This window comes from Oncorhynchus mykiss, chromosome 19 (assembly GCF_013265735.2).
Source record: "Oncorhynchus mykiss isolate Arlee chromosome 19, USDA_OmykA_1.1, whole genome shotgun sequence".
Classification (NCBI taxonomy): domain Eukaryota; kingdom Metazoa; phylum Chordata; class Actinopteri; order Salmoniformes; family Salmonidae; genus Oncorhynchus; species Oncorhynchus mykiss.
The window spans coordinates 58,656,165-58,679,860 of NC_048583.1; the positions used below are offsets into that span (position 1 = coordinate 58,656,165).

General features: G+C 45.4%; 1 protein-coding gene across 4 annotated transcripts in view; it reads right to left on the reverse strand.

The window, feature by feature from the left end:
- The window catches only part of LOC110498197 (ena/VASP-like protein), a 60,892-nt gene that overhangs the window by 7,609 nt on the left and 29,587 nt on the right, over nt 1-23,696 (reverse strand). For 2 of the 4 annotated variants that reach the window (XM_036955194.1, XM_036955192.1), the window contains exons 2-5: nt 13,715-13,889; nt 12,843-13,020; nt 4,110-4,167; nt 1,548-1,618 (exon numbers count right to left, since the gene is read on the reverse strand). In XM_036955194.1, coding sequence (XP_036811089.1) covers nt 1,548-1,618; nt 4,110-4,167; nt 12,843-13,020; nt 13,715-13,889 — 482 coding nt within the window. Of the gene's footprint in view, nt 1-1,547; nt 1,619-4,109; nt 4,168-11,369; nt 11,752-12,842; nt 13,021-13,714; nt 13,890-23,696 lie in introns of those variants that run through there. The other 2 variants (XM_036955193.1, XM_036955195.1) reach the window with 2 other exon arrangements.

Below are 23,696 nucleotides of genomic sequence, written 5' to 3' on the forward strand. Positions count from 1 at the left end.
CACCACAGAGGAGGGGGAGACACCACAGAGGAGGAGGGGACACCACAGAGGAGGTAAGGGGGGACACCACAGAGGAGGGGGGGCACCACAGAGGAGGAGGGGACACCACAGAGGAGGAGAGGGGGGACACCACAGAGGAGGAGGGGACACCACAGAGGAGGAGGGGACACCACAGAGGAGGGGGGGACACCACAGAGGAGGAGGGGACACCACAGAGGCGGAGGGGGGCACCACAGAGGAGGGGGGGCACCACAGAGGAGGAGGGGACACCACAGAGGAGGGGGGGGCACCACAGAGGAGGAGGGGACACCACAGAGGAGGAGAGGGGGGACACCACAGAGGAGGAGGGGACACCACAGAGGAGGGGGGGACACCACAGAGGAGGAGGGGACACCACAGAGGCGGAGGGGGGCACCACAGAGGAGGAGGGGGTGGGGGGCACCACAGAGGAGGAGGGGGGGAGACGCCACAGGGGGGGACACCACAGAGGAGGAGGGGACACCACAGAGGAGGAGGGGGGGGGGGCACCACAGAGGAGGGGGGCCACCAAAGAGGAGGAGGGGACACCACAGAGGAGGAGGGGGGGAGACACCACAGAGGAGGAGGGGACACCACAGAGGAGGGGGGGACACCACAGAGGAGGGGGGGACACCCCAGAGGAGGAGGGGACACCACAGAGGAGGAGGGGACACCACAGAGGAGGAGGGGACACCACAGAGGACGAGGGAGGGGACACGACAGAGAGGAGGGGGGAGGGGACACGACAGAGAGGGGGGGACATGACAGAGTAGAAGGGGGGACACGACAGAGGAGGAGGGGACGCCACAGAGGAGGGGGGGTCACAACACACACAAAAAAAGAGAGAGAGAATAATGAGAAACCAAGCAAAAATGATAAATCAGAAACTGAGAACAAAGAAGATAAATCAGAAACTGAGAACAAAGATGATAAATCAGAAACGGAGAACAAAGATGATAAATCAGAAACTGAGAACAAAATCACAGAGAATAAAAAGAAGCCGAATCCAACATGACCAAACATTCAGGAAAGCAGCATGTCCCATCGTCACCCAGCTGCCAGTAGCACGCTTGCAGAATGAGTGTCTCTATGGCGCTGGGGAATGTTTGTATATGGATAAGCATGAGTAAACGGAGGGGAGGAGGGAGGGGGATTCAACACAAACACAGATGTGTCCGAGCTAGCGCTTTAGCTTTGGTTGTGGTCATTAGAGCACACTGTAGCAAAACGTTTTGCAACCGAAAACAATAAAGAGCGTATCTTATTGGCCAAGTTCAGGTAGTCCCTCCTTGTTTCAGTCAGTTTCCTTCCATTTGGTCCCTAATGAACACAACCAACATGTGCTACACTGGGTTTTTTGGTTACCATGATTTCCATGCTATCCCCATGGAGAGAATAGCATCCTGAGACGTTATCTGTGAGATGGTGTATTGACATGGACGAAACGTATTTTGGTTTGTGTTTTGACAGACCCGGCATTGTCTTGACATGGTAGTAGTGTCTGTCCACAGTACGTCTGCAGGCCTTACCTGAGCCAGACGTCCGTCGCTCCCTCTCTTTGTGGACCACTCCCTGCATCTGATGCGGCTCCATCATTTGCCTGCAGTTTTACAGAGGGCACAGACACATGTTATAGCCTCTCCCTGTAGCCTCTCCCTGTAGACTCTCTATATAGCCTCTCCCTGTAGCCTTTCCCTGTAGCCTTTCTCTGTAGCCTCTCCCTGTAGCCCCTCCCTGTAGCCTCTCCCTGTAGTCTTTCCCTGTAGCCTTTCCCTGTAGCCTTTCCCTGTAGCCCCTCCCTGTAGACTCTCTATATAGCCTCTCCCTGTAGCCTCTCCCTGTAGACTCTCTATATAGCCTCTCCCTGTAGCCTTTCCCTGTAGCCTCTCCCTGTAGCCCCTCCCTGTAGCCTCTCCCTGTAGACTCTCTATATAGCCTCTCCCTGTAGCCTTTCCCTGTAGCTTTTCCCTGTAGCCTTTCCCTGTAGCCCCTCCCTGTAGACTCTCCATATAGCCTCTTCCTGTAGACTCTCTATATAGCCTCTCCCTGTAGCCTCTCCCTGTAGCCCCTCCCTGTAGCCTCTCCCTGTAGCCCCTCCCTGTAGCCCCTCCCTGTAGCCTCTCCCTGTAGCCCCTCCCTGTAGCCTCTCCCTGTAGCCTCTCCCTGTAGCCCCTCCCTGTAGCCCCTCCCTGTAGCCTCTCCCTGTAGCCCCTCCCTGTAGCCTTTCCCTGTAGCCCCTCCCTATAGCCTCTCCCTATAGACAGCTTTTCAATCTGTGCCCATTTAATACATTTCTGATTGACATTACCTCTAATTTTCTACTGCTTGAGTACCGGCACCACTTATAAAAAAAGATCCCAAGGCAAGATCAAAGAGGCGGCAGGTAGCCTAGTGGTTAGAATGTAGAGGCGGCAGGTAGCCTAGTGGTTAGAATGTAGAGGCGGCAGGTAGCCTAGTGGTTAGAGCGTTGGGCCAGGAACTGAAAGGTTGCTAGATCGAATACCCGAGCTGACAAGGTCAAAATCTGCCGTTTTGTCCCTGAACAAGGCAGTTAACTCACTGTTCCACAGTAGGCCATCATTGAAAATAAGAATTTGTTCATAACTGACTTAGTTAAATAAAATAAGAATAATAACAAAATAATTGTTAGCCAGCTAACATACTTCATTGTTCAGAAATAACTTGATGTTTTAGGAATATATGTCTACAATGGACATGGATTGATTTAAATTGTTTCAACCAACAACCAACATTCAAGTCTAGGTTCATTAATGAACCAGAAACTATTTTTTTTCTGAATGTTTATCAAAGTTAGCTGGCTAACTCATTGATCTTGCTTTGTAGTATACTGCTCTGGTGTGGTTAAATTACAGTCAGTACCAGCATCATCAGTTTCTTTCATTCAACCTCAAGCTGCTTGACTGTACAGGAGTCTAGTACCTCAAGCTGCTTGACTGTACAGGAGTCTAGTACCTCAAGCTGCTTGACTGTACAGGAGTCTAGTACCTCAAGCTGCTTGACTGTACAGGAGTCTAGTACCTCAAGCTGCTTGACCTGTACCTCTTTCCACCACTAGAGTGGACTAAGAACACAGCACGAGCCACTGGATATGTGGTAGACCTGATGTGGTAGGGGCTATGTGGTAGGGGTTATGTGGTAGGGGTTATGTGGTAGGGGTTGTGTGGTAGGGGCTATGTGGTAGGGGTTATGTGGTAGGGGTTATGTGGTAGGGGCTATGTAGTAGGGGTTATGTGGTAGGGATTATGTGGTAGGCCTGATGTGGTAGGGGCTATGTGGTAGGCCTGATGTGGTAGGGACTATGTGGTAGGCCTGATGTTGTAGGGACTATGTGGTAGGCCTGATGTGGTAGGGGCTATGTGGTAGGCCTGATGTGGTAGGGGATATGAGGTAGGCCTGATGTGGTAGGCCTGATGTGGTAGGGGCTATGTGGTAGGCCTGATGTTGTAGGGACTAGGGTATATGTGGTAGGGGCTATGTGGTAGGCCTGATGTGGTAGGGGAAATGTGGTTGGCCTGATGTGGGAGGGGATATATAGTAGGGGCTATGTGGTAGGTGTGATATGGTAGGGGATATGTGGTATGCATGATGTGGGAGGGGATATGTGGTAGGCCTGATGTGGTAGGGAATATGTGGTAGATCTGATGTGGTAGGCCTGATGTGGTAGGGAATATGTGGTAGATCTGATGTGGTAGGCCTGATGTGGTAGGGAATATGTGGTAGATCTGATGTGGTAGGCCTGATGTGGTAGGCCTGATATGATAAAGGATATGTGTAATGTCTTAGTTCTACTGTGTGTTCTACTGTGTGTTCTACTGTGTGTTCTACTGTGTGTGTTCTACTGTGTTTTCTACTGTGTGTGTTCTACTGTGTTTTCTACTGTGTGTTCTACTGTGTGTTCTACTGTGTGTTATACTGTGTTTTCTACTGTGTGTTCTACTGTGTTTTCTACTGTGTGTTCTACTGTGTTTTCTACTGTGTGTTCTACTGTGTTTTCTACTGTGTGTTCTACTGTGTGTTCTACTGTACACTGAGCTTGATTTGGTGTCTTTCTGAAGGTCGGAGGTTCTTACCTCCTCTGCACATCGGGGTCCTCTGAGGAGGGCCCATTTTGGCGTTGGACAGCAGGGCCTGTGGTGGGGAACAGAAACAGGGGAATATTTCTAGCTAGTTATGAAAGGACCTACAGTTGAATTTGGAAGTTTACATACACATTAGCCAAATACATTTAAACTCAGTTTTCCACCATTCCTGACATTTCATCATAGTAAGAAGACCCATTTGCGACCAAGCTTTAACTTCCTGACTTCCTTGAGATGTTGCTTCAATATATCCACATAATTTTCCTGCCTCATGTTGCCATCTATTTTGTGAAGTGCACCAGTCCCTCCTGCAGCAAAGCACCCCTACAACATGATGCTGCCACGCCCATGCTTCACGGTTGGAATGGTGTTCTTCGGCTTGCAAGCGTCCCTCTTTTTCCTCCAAACATAACGATGGTCATTATGGCTAAACAGCTCTATTTTTGTTTCATCAGACCAGAGGACATTTCTCCAAAAAGTACAATCTTTGTTCCCATGTGCAGTTGCAAACCATAGTCTGGCTTTTTTTATGGCAGTTTTGGAGCAGTGGCTTCTTCCTTGCTGAGCAACCTTACAGGTTATGTCGATATATAGGACTTGTTTTACTGTGGATATAGATACTTTTGTACCCGTTTCCTCCAGCATCTTTACAAGGTCCTTTGCTGTTGTACTGGGATTGATTTGCACTTTTCGCACCAAAGTACGTTCATCTCTAGGAGACAGAACACGTCTCCTTCCTGAGCGGTATGACAGCTGCGTGGTCCCATGGTGTTTATACTTGCGTACTATTGTTTGTACAGATGAACGTGGTACCTTCAGGTGTTAATTATAAGTGAAATAATCTGTCTATAAACAATTGTTGGAAAAATGACATGTGTCATGCACAAAGTAGGTGTCCTAATCGACTTGCCAAAACGATAGTTTGTTAACAAGAAATTTGTGGAGTGGTTGAAAAAAACGAGTTTTAATGACTCCAACCTAAGTGTATGTAAACTCCCAACTTTTTTTGACATGCCACACCCTCCCCTGTAGTAGTAGAGGTACATTCAACAGGATAAATATGACTGAGGTTACACACAGTATAACAATACCAGTGGCCTCTGGAATTATTGGGACAGTGAAGCATTTTTTCTTATTTTGGCTCCATACTCCAAAAGTTTGGATTTTTGGTTAAAGTATTTTCATCCATATCTGGTGAACCATTCAGAAATGACAAAAACAATTTTGTACATAGTCTCCCGATTTTAGGGGGTCAAAAGTATTGGGACAAATTCACTTATACAGTATGTGTATTAAAGTAGTAAAAAGAGATTAGTATCCATATTTATAGAACGCAACAACTACATTAAGCTTGTGACTACACATTTGTTGGATGAATTTGCTGTTGTTACGTTATTGTAGAAGTGTTTAGAAGCATATTCTATTCTTATTTACATTATAAAAGTGACACAATACATTATTTACCATTAATTTCTATTGAGCACAAAATAATCTGAAACAAAACCAAAACAAACAGCAAATGCTTCCAACTAATTGGTCACAAGCTTGATGTTGTCATTGTGTACTAGTGAGATACTGTGTTTTTTCCTACAGCATGATTGATGCAAACCACAGGCATTTCCACAGGAAACCTCAACAAAACAGGCCCAGCAGGACGGTAGACCAGAATAGACCTGACCTGCCCTCCCCTCCTTCCCACATCTGTGTACAGCTCATACAGTGCATTTTGCATTCAACACAACATATGCATGAACCCAGCCAATCCTTGATCGCCAATCCCAAACCAGATTCAAGGGCAAACATGATTGGATGGAATGTAATATTCTTAATTTCCATTGGATCAACGTCTAACTTCACCAGTCTTTGTCAAGAGACCCAACACCAGGATCAATAAATTAACTACATAGAGACAAGAAACCCCCAACCCAGCATAGAGACAATCGCCCGGTGCAGAAACCCCCAACCCAGCATAGAGACAATCGCCCGGTGCAGAAACCCCCAACCCAGCATAGAGACAATCGCCCGGTGCAGAAACCCCCAACCCAGCAGACTGTCATTATGACTTCGTGGTGAGGTATACTAGAGGTTTTTTAACATTATTTTTTTTTTACTGACCGCATAACAACCAATATATGAGGTCTTTACTTGATGTCTTTATGACGTCCCTTGAACGTCATTGGGGTGCTGCATACCCACTGGGGTGACTGTGCATAGAGGTGTGTGTGTGTGAAGGGGTGACTGTGTATAGAGGTGTGTGTGTGTGAAGGGGTGACTGTGCATAGAGGTGTGTGTGTGTGTGAAGGGGTGACTGTGAGACATACTCTACTTCCTCAGCTAACTGAGGAGGAGAGCCTATTCTGAGAGAGGCCTATTATAAAAGGGGAGATCACTTACTGCATATCAGGAATACCAACCAATAAACCCTTGACGCCCCTTTGCAACACTAGATTGCCGTTGGGTGTCATTTCCGCTGGGTGTGTTTCGGCATGAGGGACACGTGGAACATCTTTATATGGATACTGCTTACCCAGTGAGCACAAGGCATTGAAAATACATCTTTTCAATATCCTTTCAACCAAAAATACTATATTTTCAATTTATTTAACTTGGCAAGTCAGTCAAGAACAAATTCTTATTTTCAATGACGGCCTAGGAACAGGGGCAGAATGACAGATTTGTACCTCTGGGTTTTGAACTTGCAACCTTTCACATACAAGTCCAACGCTCTAACCACTAGGCTACTTGCCACCCCAAGTATTTTCAATGTCTTTTGCTCATAGGGTAACTGGAGTTCTGCCTCTGAAACAGAGAGGATTCCTCTGTCCTACCATATCCAACCATCTGAAGTGTCTAATTATGTTTTTGTTTTCGGCTTTCGGGTTGACATTACTGACATCATAATGAATTCACCTCATTCTCAATGAGCAACTAAGGCATGTTGTTGGCTGAGTTGTTTTGGAATAAAATACTGTAAACGCTTTCTAAAACATGATTCATTCCCAACCTCAAACCGTTTCATGTCCCACAGTCATCATCTCATGAAGGGGGAATATTTTAATATCCCATCATCAAACAGAGCCAACCATCCCCACCACATTTCTGCCCCCTGTTTTTGAACACAGTATATGAATATAAATCATGTCCTACTACTGCAATGTATGTACTAGTGCTTTATCAATACACAGCCTAGCAGGAGTTATTTAGTTTGTTATTTAGTGTGTGTGTGTGTGACATTTTGTGTGTATGTGTGTGTGTGTGTGTAATTGTGTGTGTGTGATTGTGATTTTGTGTGTGTGTGTGTTTTGTCTCCTCTCCTTTGTTCTCTCAGCCTGCAGCTCTCTGATAGAAGATGACTTGGGATGCCTTGTTAACATTCTTTTTGACACTCCTCTAAACTCCCTTCCCTTCTGCAGCTGATGGTTATCTGCACAGCTCCTCTAAACTCCCTTCTTAGCAGCTGATGGTTATCTGCACAGCTCCTCTAAACTCCCTTCTTAGCAGCTGATGGTTATCTGCACAGCTCCTCTAAACTCCCTTCTTAGCAGCTGATGGTTATCTGCACAGCTCCTCTAAACTCCCTTCTTAGCAGCTGATGGTTATCTGCACAGCTCCTCTAAACTCCCTTCTTAGCAGCTGATGGTTTTCTGCACAGCTCCTCTAAACTCCCCTTCTTAGCAGCTGATGGTTTTCTGCACAGCTCCTCTAAACTCCCTTCTTAGCAGCTGATGGTTATCTGCACAGCTCCTCTAAACTCCCTTCTTAGCAGCTGATGGTTATCTGCACAGCTCCTCTAAACTCCCTTCTTAGCAGCTGATGGTTTTCTGCACGGCTCCTCTAAACTCCCCTTCTTAGCAGCTGATGGTTTTCTGCACAGCTCCTCTAAACTCCCTTCTTAGCAGCTGATGGTTTTCTGCACGGCTCCTCTAAACTCCCCTTCTTAGCAGCTGATGGTTATCTGCACGGCTCCTCTAAACTCCCCTTCGTAGCAGCTGATGGTTATCTGCACGGCTCCTCTAAACTCCCCTTCTTAGCAGCTGATGGTTATCTGCACGGCTCCTCTAAACTCCCCTTCTTAGCAGCTGATGGTTATCTGCACGGCTCCTCTAAACTCCCTTCGTAGCAGCTGATGGTTATCTGCACAGCTCCTCTAAACTCCCTTCTTAGCAGCTGATGGTTATCTGCACAGCTCCTCTAAACTCCCTTCTTAGCAGCTGATGGTTATCTGCACAGCTCCTCTAAACTCCCTTCTTAGCAGCTGATGGTTATCTGCACAGCTCCTCTAAACTCCCTTCTTAGCAGCTGATGGTTATCTGCACAGCTCCTCTAAACTCCCTTCTTAGCAGCTGATGGTTATCTGCACAGCTCCTCTAAACTCCCTTCGTAGCAGCTGATGGTTTTCTGCACAGCTCCTCTAAATTCCCTTCTTAGCAGCTGATGGTTTTCTGCACAGCTCCTCTAAACTCCCCTTCTTAGCAGCTGATGGTTTTCTGCACAGCTCCTCTAAACTCCCTTCTTAGCAGCTGATGGTTATCTGCACAGCTCCTCTAAACTCCCTTCTTAGCAGCTGATGGTTATCTGCACAGCTCCTCTAAACTCCCTTCTTAGCAGCTGATGGTTTTCTGCACGGCTCCTCTAAACTCCCCTTCTTAGCAGCTGATGGTTTTCTGCACAGCTCCTCTAAACTCCCTTCTTAGCAGCTGATGGTTTTCTGCACGGCTCCTCTAAACTCCCCTTCTTAGCAGCTGATGGTTATCTGCACGGCTCCTCTAAACTCCCTTCGTAGCAGCTGATGGTTATCTGCACAGCTCCTCTAAACTCCCTTCTTAGCAGCTGATGGTTATCTGCACGGCTCCTCTAAACTCCCTTCTTAGCAGCTGATGGTTATCTGCACAGCTCCTCTAAACTCCCTTCTTAGCAGCTGATGGTTATCTGCACAGCTCCTCTAAACTCCCTTCTTAGCAGCTGATGGTTATCTGCACAGCTCCTCTAAACTCCCCTTCTTAGCAGCTGATGGTTTTCTGCACGGCTCCTCTAAACTCCCCTTCTTAGCAGCTGATGGTTTTCTGCACGGCTCCTCTAAACTCCCCTTCTTAGCAGCTGACGGTTATCTGCACGGCTCCTCTAAACTCCCTTCTTAGCAGCTGATGGTTATCTGAACGGCTCCTCTAAACTCCCTTCGTAGCAGCTGATGGTTATCTGCACGGCTCCTCTAAACTCCCCTTCTTAGCAGCTGATGGTTATCTGAACGGCTCCTCTAAACTCCCTTCGTAGCAGCTGATGGTTATCTGCACGGCTCCTCTAAACTCCCCTTCTTAGCAGGTGATGGTTATCTGCACGGCTATGCAATTCATTTGAGCACATATCCAGATGAGGCGTCAAGATGAATACTAATAGTGGAGCACAGAGCTACAGCTAATGCATAACAACAGCCAAAATACTCACCAGAATCAGTTGGTGTCCATCTATGATGGTTTCTATGAGCCAATTAGTCCAACCTGATCTTGATTTTTTATCTTTTCAGGGTTTAGTTTGGAATACATGAAGCTAAGAACATGTATAATATATGCCATTTGCCATCAAATGAAACCACTGCAAAGCTAATATACAATGTGATGCTTTCTTTTGGTAGACATACCAAACCTCCAAATCCAGACACAATAAAGTAACTAAACTTTGGTGGTTGGTGTTGGGCTGGTAATGTAACTAAACGTTAGATTGGTGGTTGGTGTTGGGCTGGTAAAGTAACTAAACGCTAGATTGGTGGTTGGTGTTGGGCTGGTAAAATAACTAAACGTTATATTGGTGGTTGGTGTTGGGCTGGTAAAGTAACTAAACGCTAGATTGGTGGTTGGTGTTGGGCTGGTAAAGTAACTAAACGTTATATTGGTGGTTGGTGTTGGGCTGGTAAAGTAACTAAACGTTAGATTGGTGGTTGGTGTTGGGCTGGTAAAGTAACTAAACGTTAGATTGGTGGTTGGTGTTGGGCTGGTAAAGTAACTAAACGTTAGATTGGTGGTTGGTGTTGGGCTGGTAAAGTAACTAAACGTTAGATTGGTGGTTGGTGTTGGGCTGGTAAAGTAACTAAACGTTATATTGGTGGTTGGTGTTGTGCTGGTAAAGTAACTAAACGTTAGATTGGTGGTTGGTGTTGGGCTGGTAAAGTAACTAAACGTTAGATTGGTGGTTGGTGTTGGGCTGGTAAAGTAACTAAACGTTAGATTGGTGGTTGGTGTTGGGCTGGTAAAGTAACTAAACGTTAGATTGGTGGTTGGTGTTGGGCTGGTAAAGTAACTAAACGTTAGATTGGTGGTTGGTGTTGGGCTGGTAAAGTAACTAAATGTTAGATTGGTGTTTGGTGTTGGGCTGGTAAAGTAACTAAACGCTAGATTGGGTCTAGGTTGGTGTTGGGCTGGTAAAGTAACTAAACGTTAGGTAGGGTATAGGTTGGTATTGGGCTGGTCAAGTATTTCCTAATATTTTAAAGGAACTATTAAAATACAACAACGTGGGCCACTCTAGTCAATACCACTTGCCAACTGCAGCCTCACAGCCTAGTTGACTGCACAATTAAAGGGTTTTATTTTAGTGACACAAGAGCTAACACCATTAACACTATCAAGGGTTATTATCAACACAACACATCTACAGATGTTAACAGGAAGGTTGTGTACGTGTCAAATGAGAGGCCTGACATTAGGGGGTCCTGGCTGTTGCCATGGTGAGGTGAGAGACGTAGTGCCCCAGGGGAGTGCTTGGGCTTGATCAGGCCTGTGCACAGAAGCCCTCAAGGAACAAAACAAGGCCTACTTTCTCTCTCTCACTCTCTAACTCAGATGGTGATTACCTAATTGCCTAATTGGGATTTCTTGAGCTAAATATGATGCTATTAAAGAGTATTTCAAACCTCAGGAGCCACAGCTTAACACCCCGTGGGGCTGTGGCTACCAAAATATGAAATATAAAAGCTACTTTGACCCATTAGGGCCCCTTAAGTCCACATTTGTGTTGAATGGAAAACTTTAATTGGCAGTCAACAGAAACGCATACAGCTTAAGCTTAAACATCAACATAGGGATTTCCAAAACATCACTTCCAAATTTTAGCCCTACAATGAAAGAGGTGAGAGAGGTGTTGCCAAATACCACCAGCCTCACATTGTCTGCCGCAGCATCATGCAGTAAATAGCCCTGATCCAGCCCCTCCCTCTATCACCTACCCTGCATCAACTGTCATCACGGGAACAGTACTTACTGAGGGTGATCTTCGCAGAAGTGCACCTTCTGACAGTGGCTGGTGACATCTCTGGAGTAAGACTCATCGTGAGACCCTCTCTGCAGTTCTTTAGCAAGCTATTACTGTGTGGTACTAACTATGGCTTCTAGTTAGGCAGCTGTCCAGGCTACTGGAATAGCATTAGCCACGAACCGGGTGTTCCAAGATGGGACCCCAGTAGCAGGTATAAAGCAGTAAAATGCCTGTGACTGCATTCCCTGGACAGAAGGAGCGCACCTTAGGTTTGCGTGTGGAGCCCCATAGCTCAGCTCACCTCCAACATGGCCCCCTCTTGTTCCCCAAAAGGTTTACCAAAAAAAGGAGAGTGCCATGTGAGATTTGGCGGTCTAAGACAGTTTGGCTCCATGGGTATTTTAGCCAGGCTGTGCACCAATAGGAAGGCTAGGGGACGGAATGGGGCCGCCACCGGACTCCCCATCCCAACAGCTTATAAGTAGCAGCAACGTGTAACAGGAGAGGCCCATGTGCTATTTCTTAAGAGTAAGGCTTCGTATACAGTCTAGTTATGTCGCCATAAACTAGACTGCACCATCCATCTCATCTAACCACAGTTCTTTACATTGATGTGTGCAAGTGTCTGTCCTGGTGGTGTAATGTTAATGGTTGTCAGGGTTAACTGTAATGGTTGTTTTCGATAGTGTCGCTCTCAGGCATACAGTATTATCACAAGTGTCTGCAATCGGCCATCTATATTGCCAGGCCACGTATCCAAGTGTGGCACCCTGGGCTCTAGCCTGGGCTGTGTTCAGTAGATAGTTAACAAATAAATAAGTGAAATAGGTAGGCTATATTTAAACTAAGAAATGCTTTTTTACATTTTCCGTTTCATAACAATTTTAAATGTTTTGTTACAATGTGCCCTACTGAACACAACTTTAAACAGAGTTTATAGTCTGGCAGGGTTCTATGGTTCTATGGGTTCTATGGTTTGCTTTCCATTCCCACACACGCTGCTGAAAGCTTTCACCCAGAGCCATTGAGATACAGTATGTCTGGCCTTGTTTTCGCTCTAGAGCTTGATGTCCAGCAGAGGGAGGTAGAACTCAGTGGAGATCGACCCAGCAACCAGACTGACTGGCACCTGCAGCCCCAATGTCATTGGCTGGACCAAGTGTAAACTGAACAGGTTGAGAGCGTTTCTGAAAATAGATGATTCTTGTTACAACCTAAACATGTTCAACCTAATCCAACAATCCTTAAATTATAGGGGAGCTATACAGGCTTGAAATTACTGTATAAAAAGATTTGCACTTCGACCGATAATTAGTAGCCGACGTGCCGGGATTAACTGCTAATTAGTACACATCAGTTTTAGCTACAGTCCATCTAAACCTGACTGTGACATAAACAGACAGGTGGACGAACGAACGGGTGGACAGACAGGCAGACAGATGGACAGAATGATTACTTCCACACGGGAAAGGGTCCCACCTCCGTCTTGCGAGCTGAGCGTGTTGAGGGCGAACATCATGGCGGTGGAGAAGGTGGTGGCCTCCTCTTTGCTGGCGAAGTTGAGGCCGTAAACCTGCCTGGCATCGCGCCACTGGTGAAAAGTGGGCGTGGCCTGGTTATACTTCAGCCCCTTCACTATGGAGTAGTTGATCACCACCTGAGAGACAGACAGCCAATTACTCATTCATTCATTATTCACCAATTACTATGGTCAGCTTAGTTCAATGTACCTTAACTATAGAGATAAATATGTCTTACATAACTATAGAGATAACTAGTAACGAATGTGTGTGGTGGAGATGATCTCTATAACTAAGACAGTGTGGTGGAGATGATCTCTATAACTAAGACAGTGTGGTGGAGATGATCTCTATAACTAAAGACAGTGTGGTGGATATGATCTCTATAACTAAGACAGTGTGGTGGAGATGATCTCTATAACTAAGACAGTGTGGTGGAGATGATCTCTATAACTAAAGACAGTGTGGTGGAGATGATCTCTATAACTAAAGACAGTGTGGTGGAGATGATCTCTATAACTAAAGACAGTGTGGTGGAGATGATCTCTATAACTAAGACAGTGTGGTGGAGATTATCTCTATAACTAAGACAGTGTGGTGGAGATGATCTCTATAACTAAGACAGTGTGGTGGAGATGATCTCTATAACTAAAGACAGTGTGGTGGAGATCTGTAAAGGCTTGCGGTGTGAAAAGTCTTCCAACAGATCTACATCAAGATTTGTATGTCCATTGAAATGACTAACATTACTAGAACAGACAAATTCCCCCAGACAATGGCAATTGGTGTGTGTGCGTGTGTTTGCGTGTGTAGGTGCGTGCGTATGTGTACCTCTACCTGTTGGTCCTGTAGCTTGACCCCGACCACGCGGAAGGTGTTGTTGGCCGTATTGTGGTAGATGTTGATGCGGCTGAAGCCCTGCTGGCCCGGCTTGATTGGAACCCACTTCTTACTGGTGTCGTCGTACACCATGACTGAGGCGCGGGCTTGGCAAATACTCTGTTCACTGTGGAGGAGAACACAGGGGTTAGATGTCACCATGACTGAGGCGCGGGCTTGGCAGATACTCTGTTCACTGTGGAGGAGAACACAGGGGTTAGAGGTCACCGTGACTGAGCCGTGGGCTTGGCAGATACTCTGTTCACTGTGGAGGAGAACACAGGGGTTAGAGGTCACTGTGACTGAGGCGCGGGCTTGGCAAATACTCTGTTCACTGTGGAGGAGAACACAGGGGTTAGAGGTCACCATGACTGAGGCGCGGGCTTGGCAGATACTCTGTTCACTGTGGAGGAGAACACAGGGGTTAGAGGTCACCGTGACTGAGGCGCGGGCTTGGCAGATACTCTGTTCACTGTGGAGGAGAACACAGGGGTTAGAGGTCACCGTGACTGAGGCGCGGGCTTGGCAGATACTCTGTTCACTGTGGAGGAGAACACAGGGGTTAGAGGTCACCGTGACTGAGGCGCGGGCTTGGCAGATACTCTGTTCACTGTGGAGGAGAACACAGGGGTTAGAGGTCACCGTGACTGAGGCGCGGGCTTGGCAGATACTCTGTTCACTGTGGAGGAGAACACAGGGGTTAGAGGTCACCGTGACTGAGGCGCGGGCTTGGCAGATACTCTGTTCACTGTGGAGGAGAACACAGGGGTTAGAGGTCACCGTGACTGAGGCGCGGGCTTGGCAGATACTCTGTTCACTGTGGAGGAGAACACAGGGGTTAGAGGTCACCGTGACTGAGGCGCAGGCTTGGCAGATACTCTGTTCACTGTGGAGGAGAACACAGGGGTTAGAGGTCACCGTGACTGAGGCGCGGGCTTGGCAGATACTCTGTTCACTGTGGAGGAGAACACGGGGGTTAGAGGTCACCGTGACTGAGGCGCGGGCTTGGCAGATACTCTGTTCACTGTGGAGGAGAACACAGGGGTTAGAGGTCACCGTGACTGAGGCGCGGGGTTGGCAGATACTCTGTTCACTGTGGAGGAGAACACAGGGGTTAGAGGTCACCGTGACTGAGGCGCGGGCTTGGCAGATACTCTGTTCACTGTGGAGGAGAACACGGGGGTTAGAGGTCACCGTGACTGAGGCGCGGGCTTGGCAGATACTCTGTTCACTGTGGAGGAGGACACAGGGGTTAGAGGTCACCGTGACTGAGGCGCGGGCTTGGCAGATACTCTGTTCACTGTGGAGGAGGACACAGGGGTTAGAGGTCAACAATAAGGACATAGGGTGAATCTCAAACATATTTCCTTGATTCCTTGCATCCTCTCTCCTCCCCTTCTTCTCAAAACGGATTGGAGGAGAATGTCCAATGGGTTTTGAGAAGGAGGTGAGGAGAGAGGAAGCAAGGAAACGAGGTAATATGTTTGAGATTCACCCTATGTCCTTATTGTTGACCTCTAACCCCTGTGTCTCCTACTACTGGTGGATGCGGTGCTGTGTAGTACCGTACTGTTCGCAAGCCTGTTCAGTAGTAGAACTCTCAAAGGAACCACGCCTATCTAATGGTACCGTTTGAAATTTGACAGTATGTCCCTAAAAAGAGGGAGGGACAGCCATTTAAAACCCTATAAACAAGCACACTAACCCCAACCCCTCCGAGAACAAAAAATCTCTCTCTGTGTTTTTGCTTTGCAGTGGCGTCGTGGTATCATAATTGCATATTTCAGAATGTTCGGCGACATGGGCAGGAAACATGTGTGTCGTTGATCTATGCTAATAACACGGTGAGAGAAAACAGAAGCGTCTAATTAACTATCTGTTCACCAGATGTGAGGTATTTATCTGTCAAACCAGATAAATTGGGAATGTGCATCCACATCATGGTTTTGGCCCAGGCACAGACTGGCTTGATTCCAAACTCTCCATTCCTATCGACAACAAGAATTAAACTATTGGATTTTGTGGTGAACAAGTACAGTCATAGTACATCTACAGTATAGTACATTTCAAAGCACTAATGCCAACTCCTCATAAGTGGAGAAACTTCCATGCTTCACCTTTACAATACATGTAGGCGGTGACTTCTTTCAATTGATAATAAAGAAAAATCCACATCGACAAAATGTTTTTTTAGTACATTGACGAAGGGGTAAGATATGAAAGGGTATGAATAACAATATGGTATGATTATTTTTTTTGACCTTTATTTAACTAGGCAAGTCAGTTAAAGAACAAATACTTATTTTCAATGACGGCCTAGAAACAGTGGGTTAACTGCCTTGTTCAGGGGCAGAACAACAGATTTGCACCTTGTCAGCTCAGGGATTACTAGTCCAACGCTCTAACCACTAGGCTACGCTGCCGCCCCTGATATGGTGTGATATTGTGTGAAATGGTGTGATATGGTGTAATATAGTATAACATGGTTTAATATAGTATAACATGGTGTAATATAGTATAATATGGTGTAATATAGTATAACATGGTGTAATATAGTATAATATGGTGTAATATAGTATAATATGGTGTAATATAGTATAACAAGGTGTAATATAGTATAACATGGTATAATATAGTATAATATGGTGTAATATAGTATAATATGGTGTAATATAGTATAATATGGTGTAATATAGTATTACATGGTATAATATAGTATAATATGGTGTAATATAGTATTACATGGTATAATATAGTATAACAAGGTGTAATATAGTATAACATGGTATAATATAGTATAATATGGTGTAATATAGTATAATATGGTGTAATATAGTATATGGTGTAATATAGTATAATATGGTGTAATATAGTATAATATGGTGTAATATAGTATAACATGGTGTAATATAGTATAATATGGTGTACTATAGTATAACAAGGTGTGATATAGTATTACATGGTATAATATAGTATAATATGGTGTAATATAGTATAATATGGTGTAATATAGTATAACATGGTGTAATATAGTATAACATGGTGTAATATAGTATAACATGGAGTAATGTAGTATAACATGGTGTAATATAGTATAATATGGTGTAATATAGTATAACATGGTGTAATATAGTATAACATGGTGTAATATAGTATAACATGGAGTAATATAGTATAATATGGTGTAATATAGTATAATATGGTGTAATATCGTATAACATGGTGTAATATAGTATAACATGGTGTAATATAGTATAACATGGTATAATATAGTATAACATGGTGTAATATAGTATAACATGGTGTAATATAGTATTGTAACGACCCTGGGTTTATAAGCGCGGATGTCCCTCCCTCCCTGTTTCATTACAGTATAATATGGTGTAATGTGGTGTAATATTCCTGACAACATGACAGGCTATAGCTGCTTCACTCATAAAGGTCTAAGAAATGAGAGTGACTTACGCCCTCAGGGGACTGTGAAGTGACGAAAAGTTTCTTAATGTTCACCGTGAATACCACAGGGACAGCTCTGCTCTAAAGGCTTTAAATACTCAGCTACTCAACATTCTCAGTCTTTTTGTCAAATTAGCACTGTGCATTCACAGCTGTCATTTCTAGACAGCAATTCTTAAAGGAAATATTTTACAAAGTGGGTGCCTCACCACGGAAAGCAAAATAAGTATATTTCTGGAATTCTTTCCAATATCCCCCAAAAAAGCCATATTAATATCCCAAACTAAATTAAAGATTCCACCACAGAGACAGGTTGTCTTGTCTCCAAGGCCCCTAGGGCCTCGCCAGCATTCAAATGCCAGCATGTGACCTTCCTCTTTGATCTGCTTCCTTCCTCCTTACGAGACAGAGAAAATGGAGGCTGACACTTCAGCCATGTCTCAGCACAGCACCGTGTATGGTTGAGGCTGTATTAGTGCAGGACTCAGAACGTCCTCTATCAACATATGGTGTACCAGTAGATGTGCAATGCTACAATAATATTAGAGGGTGAGGCTTTGAAAGCATGTCGGGACCCAGAGCTGTCCCTCCTCGATTACTACCCTACTGTAAGCCTCACAAGCCTGGCACTGACTGACACATTCTCAAGACTCCTCAGTATCCATCACACAAACATCACAGAACCAGCCAACATCACTATCCTTGCGAGTGCTTTTCAAATTCAATTGAAGTGCGGTCTGGTATGTTTTAGAGTAAATCTGTAAGCCCAAATCAATAAATTACAGACACACAAAAAAGATCCAATCATTGTACAGTCAGCCCTTGAGGAGACACTGAACATGCAGTTGGATATAGCAAGTTTGGTTTAGGCCTACCCTTTACATCACAGCTCAGCCAGTTAGGAAGAAGAGGACAGTGTGTGTTGTGCTTCATTTGAGGCTTCGAGTGAGGAGTAGTTTGACACAGTAGGTGAAATAGTATCTCAGCATAAGGAAGTAAAGGCTAACGGCTAACAGCTAAACGTTAACAGTTAAAGGCTATCAGCTAAAAGCTAAAGGCTATCGGCTAACAGTTAAAGGCTATCAGCTAAAGGTTAAAGGCTAACGGCTAACAGTTAAAGGCTATCAGCTAAAGGCTAAAGGTTAAAGGCTAACGGCTAAAGGCTAACAGCGATACATGAAGCAGAAGGTGTGAGTGCATCTTAATCTACCACATTACAAATAGGGAAGTCAATACCTCAATCGATATGGAATCAATAAAAGCCATTCAAATGAAACCACAATAAGCCAAACCTGACAGAAAACCTAGCTCTGGTATCTTACTTTAGACTAATCTGTAGGCACAGTTCACCAGTGTGCTACTCAGTCAAGTAGTACTTAGCAATGAAGGATATCACTTAGCAATGAAGGATATTACGACTTCTATTTCTTTTTTGTAACATTTAACTCATTTACCCACACAACAGGCACTTCTACACAGCACAAAGACCACCCCATGTCCCTGAGATGATACTCAGTTCCTTAGTGTCTGACAGATCCACTTACAAAAACAAACTATTTCTGGAGGCATTTTGGGGTCGATGGTTAACATGCCTTCTCTGTGAAGCATTGGGTTTCATTCAAATGCTTCGCAATCGCTGGGGACGGAAAAATAACTCGGAGAAAAGGGCGGCGTGACAAACACAACTAAGCTAAAACTGGTGACAGAACAGCAAGTCAGGGTGACAGAGTGGGAAATGTCTTGACCTACATGACACAATGCGAAGGGTCAAATCATGCAGATTGGAAATCATGCACTGCCCCTATGAGTGATGGTACGAGCATGTGAACTGCGACACATCTTTAAAACGTTCCACACCGAGTGGACAAAACATTAGGAACACCTGCTCTTTCCATGACATAGACTGACCAGGTGAATCCAGGTGAACGCTAGGATCCCTTATTGATGTCCCCTGTTAAATCCACTTCAAATCAGTGTAGATGAAAGGGGAGGAGACAGGTTAAAGAAGGATTGTTAAGCCTTGAGACACTTCAGATGTGGATTGTGTATGTGTGCCATTCAGAGGGCGGGTAAGACAAAATATTTAAGTGCTTTTGTATGGGGTATGGTAGTGGGTGACAGGTCTGTCAAGAACTGCAATTCTGCTGGGTTTTTTCATGCTCAACAGTTTCCTCTGTGTATCAAGAATGGTCCACCACCCAAAGGATATCCAGCCAACTTGACTCAACTGTGGGAAGCATTGGAATCAACATGGGCCAGTACCCCTGTGGAACGCTTTTGATACCTTGTAGAGTCCAAGGTATCTCAATATTAGGAAGGTGTACCTAATGTTTGGTATACCCAGTGTGTATTGGGGTAGACTACACTGATTTACATTGGTTTGTGGTCAGCTAATGCTAATATAAGCACTTGGTGGTAAACAACCGTCTTCCTGGTTCAAGTAGGTTGCAGCGTACTGCACCTTTAAAGAGGGGGGGGGGGGGGGGGGGGGGGACAGTGTTCGTTGTTTGATGTAACTTCTTTCGTTGATGTAATATCGCAAAACGTACGTGGCTATTTGACGGATACCTGCTTGAATTGAGGACATGAGGGCGACTGTTCCTCTCCTCGCCAATCACTCTCCTCGCCAATCACGCTCCTCGCCAATCACTCTCCTCGCCAATCACTCTCCTCGCCAATCACGCTCCTCGCCAATCCCGCTCCTCGCCAATCACTCTCCTCGCCAATCCTGCTCCTCGCCAATCACTCTCCTCGCCAATCACTCTCCTCGCCAATCACTCTCCTCGCCAATCACGCTCCTCGCCAATCACTCTCCTCGCCAATCACTCTCCTCGCCAATCACTCTCCTCGCCAATCACTCTCCTCGCCAATCGCTCTGGGTTTAAACCCTGTTTGGTCTTCCTTATGTGGAAGACTACACCTTAAAAAAAAATGCATAAGTACTTTCTTATGGCCAATAAAATATGAAATATAGATACAAATAGACACTAATTCTGAGTCTTTGTTTCATAGAGGATATAAAATGACCCCTGAATAATTCAATGGCCGTGGACAGGCTATGTGTGTAATTTCTCTTTGTTTGAATTATTTAGTTTTAAGGAACATCCAGTCAATATATCCAGTCAATAACCCCGTAGTTAAATAACATTACTCACCCCTTGTACGTGTGTGTGAGTTATTTCAACCAGTTGTGCTTTTGAAATGACATCTTTAAAAACAGTTTTGCTCACTGGGATTTGGACAGAAGTGCTCAAACACATCACCATTTTAATCCGGGATTAGCTTCTGCTTTGGGGATACCTTGAAATTCTCATGACTCATGTCACACACACACACACACACACGGCTCTCCTTGCATCTGACTGTTTCATTGGACAATCCAAATAATTACACAGAGAGAGTTAGTTCACAATCCGTTACAGGCTTAGAAGGATATAGAAGTAGGAGTTGAGACAAATGCCTCCGGTGACACACTGTGTTCTAGCTAGACTACTGCCTGTGGGATTGAGAGGCTGGATGGAGGCTTCTGTTACACTGAGTGCTTAACCATGTAAAAGAAGCCTCATGGGCGAACTAGGAGAAAGTATACCACCACGTTTCTAGCATTTTGAATTCAGCAAGCCTATACGTCAATCACTGACATTCACTAAATTAGTCTAGCTGGCTATCTACACTTGGCCGTAGAGTTAGTGCCCAGGGACCCTGACCTCCAGGTCTCCCCCATTTTGATTTTGTTAGTCACCTACTGATATATTAATCTGGCATAAGTCATGGCAAAATGTGTAGAACTGCAGAAAAATGTCTGTAAAACAAATTTTAAAAAAAGCGAATTTATTTGTTAACCATTTGTTAATAAAAATACTCTTTCTGCTAACAGATCCCTCTGTACGTATTAAATTATAGTTTTAAATCCCAGGGGCAGAGTTCATGTTTAGCGGTTAATATTATAGCTAATAGGCTATGTGTTTGTAGATAGACTGAGGTGAATGAAGCTACAGAAACCAATGTGATAATGGCTGGAGTCATTTTTTTGCTTGTTTTTTTGTTGCTGTTCTCCAAAAATCATTTTTAGAGTTTTGAAATTGTGTAGAAATACAGTAAGATAGCTTGAACTTTCTAAACATTTGCTGGGGGATTTTATGTTTTTAGTTGCAAAACGTTTAGCTATGATGTGCACTAATGGACACACTCCTGGTTTCCTGACCCTGTCTAGGACTACTAAAATGGGTGCGTTGGTAAATAAACAGTTAGGTTAGGGGCAGCCTTTTTCTAAAAGCAGGCTGTATAGGCCTAATTTCCCCATCAACACAACTAAATTACATTTTGCCTGGGAAAAGTCAGGGTTTCCATGGGAACCCTGGAGGCAGAGCAGGCGTCAGGCAGTGAGAGGGTGATGCCCAGCTAGCCAGCAGGCAGAGCTTTTGTTGCTGGGCAGGGTAATTGTTGAATGCTGCTGGTTCAGTGGAACGTACCTGAACAGACCCGAATGATAGACCACAACCGAGCATCACACACTGTCTGTTATATCATTGGTAAGGCCTTTCTCTATCACTCCCTGCTTTCTGGCTACCAATGATATGTCTGCTAATTCTAATTTACATTTGAACTGCAAGGTCCAAAATAGAATACGACACCTTGAATGAAAAACATGTAAGGCAGATGATAAATGTGAAGATCCAGGGACACTGTGACTGTGACCATTTTAGACTTCAAGGTTTAACCATTCAGCCTGTCTGTACCCTCTCTGCCTCCTCACTCCTCTCCCATTCAGTCCCTGTCTGTACCCTCCCTGCCTCCTCACTCCTCTCCCATTCAGTCCCTGTCTGTACCCTCCCTGCCTCCTCACTCCTCTCCCATTCAGTCCCTGTCTGTACCCTCCCTGCCTCTTCACTCCTCTCCAATTCAGCCTGTCTGTACCCTCCCTGCCTCCTCACTCCTCTCCCATTCAGTCCCCGTCTGTACCCTCCCTGCCTCCTCACTCCTCTCCCATTCAGTCCCTGTCTGTACCCTCCCTGCCTCCTCACTCCTCTCCCATTCAGTCCCTGTCTGTACCCTCCCTGCCTCCTCACTCCTCTCCCATTCAGTCCCTGTCTGTACCTTCCCTGCCTCCTCACTCCTCTCCCATTCAGCCTGTCTGTACCCTCCCTGCCTCCTCACTCCTCTCCCATTCAGTCCCTGTCTGTACCCTCCCTGCCTCCTCACTCCTCTCCCATTCAGTCCCTGTCTGTACCCTCCCTGCCTCCTCACTCCTCTCCCATTCAGTCCCTGTCTGTACCCTCCCTGCCTCCTCACTCCTCTCCCATTCAGTCCCTCTCTGCCTCCTCACTCCTCTCCCATTCAGTCCCTGTCTGTACCCTCCCTGCCTCCTCACTCCTCTCCCATTCAGTCCCTGTCTGTACCCTCCCTGCCTCCTCACTCCTCTCCCATTCAGTCCCTGTCTGTACCCCCCCTGCCTCCTCACTTCTCTCTCCACGCACCAACAATCACAAAGAGGAGTCTGTAACCCAATCCCAGAGTTCTATGGTGGATAAGAGATGTCTCTACAGAGCTCTATGGTGGATAAGAGATGTCTTAACAGGCTTTATGGTGGATAAGAGATGTCTTAACAGGCTCTATGGTGGATAAGAGATGTCCTAACAGGCTCTATGGTGGATAAGAGATGGCCACTACAGAGCTCTATGGTGGATAAGAGATGTCTTAACAGGCTCTATGGTGGATAAGAGATGGCCACTACAGAGCTCTATGGTGGATAAGAGATGTCTTAACAGGCTCTATGGTGGATAAGAAATTTCTTAACAGGCTCTATGGTGGATAAGAGATGTCTTAACAGGCTTTATGGTGGATAAAAGATGTCTCTACAGAGCTCTATGGTGGATAAGAGATGGCCACTACAGAGCTCTATGGTGGATAAGAGATGGCCACTACAGAGCTCTATGGTGGATAAGAGATGGCCACTACAGAGCTCTATGGTGGATAAGAGATGTCTTAACAGGCTTTATGGTGGATAAGAGATGGCCACTACAGAGCTCTATGGTGGATAAAATATGTCTTAACAGGCTCTATGGTGGATAAGAGGTGGCCACTACAGAGCTCTATGGTGGATAAGAGATGTCTTAACAGGCTTTATGGTGGATAAGAGATGGCCACTACAGAGCTCTATGGTGGATAAAATATGTCTTAACAGGCTTTATGGTGGATAAGAGGTGGCCACTACAGAGCACTATGGTGGATAAGCGATGGCCACTACAGAGCTCTATGGTGGATAAGAGATGTCTTAACAGGCTTTATGGTGGATAAGATATGGCCACTACAGAGCTCTATGGTGGATAAGAAATGGCCACTACAGAGCTCTATGGTGGATAAGAGATGGCCACTACAGGGCTCTATGGTGGATAAGAGATGGCCACTACAGAGCTCTATGGTGGATAAGAGATGGCCACTACAGGACTCTATGGTGGATAAGAGATGGCCACTACAG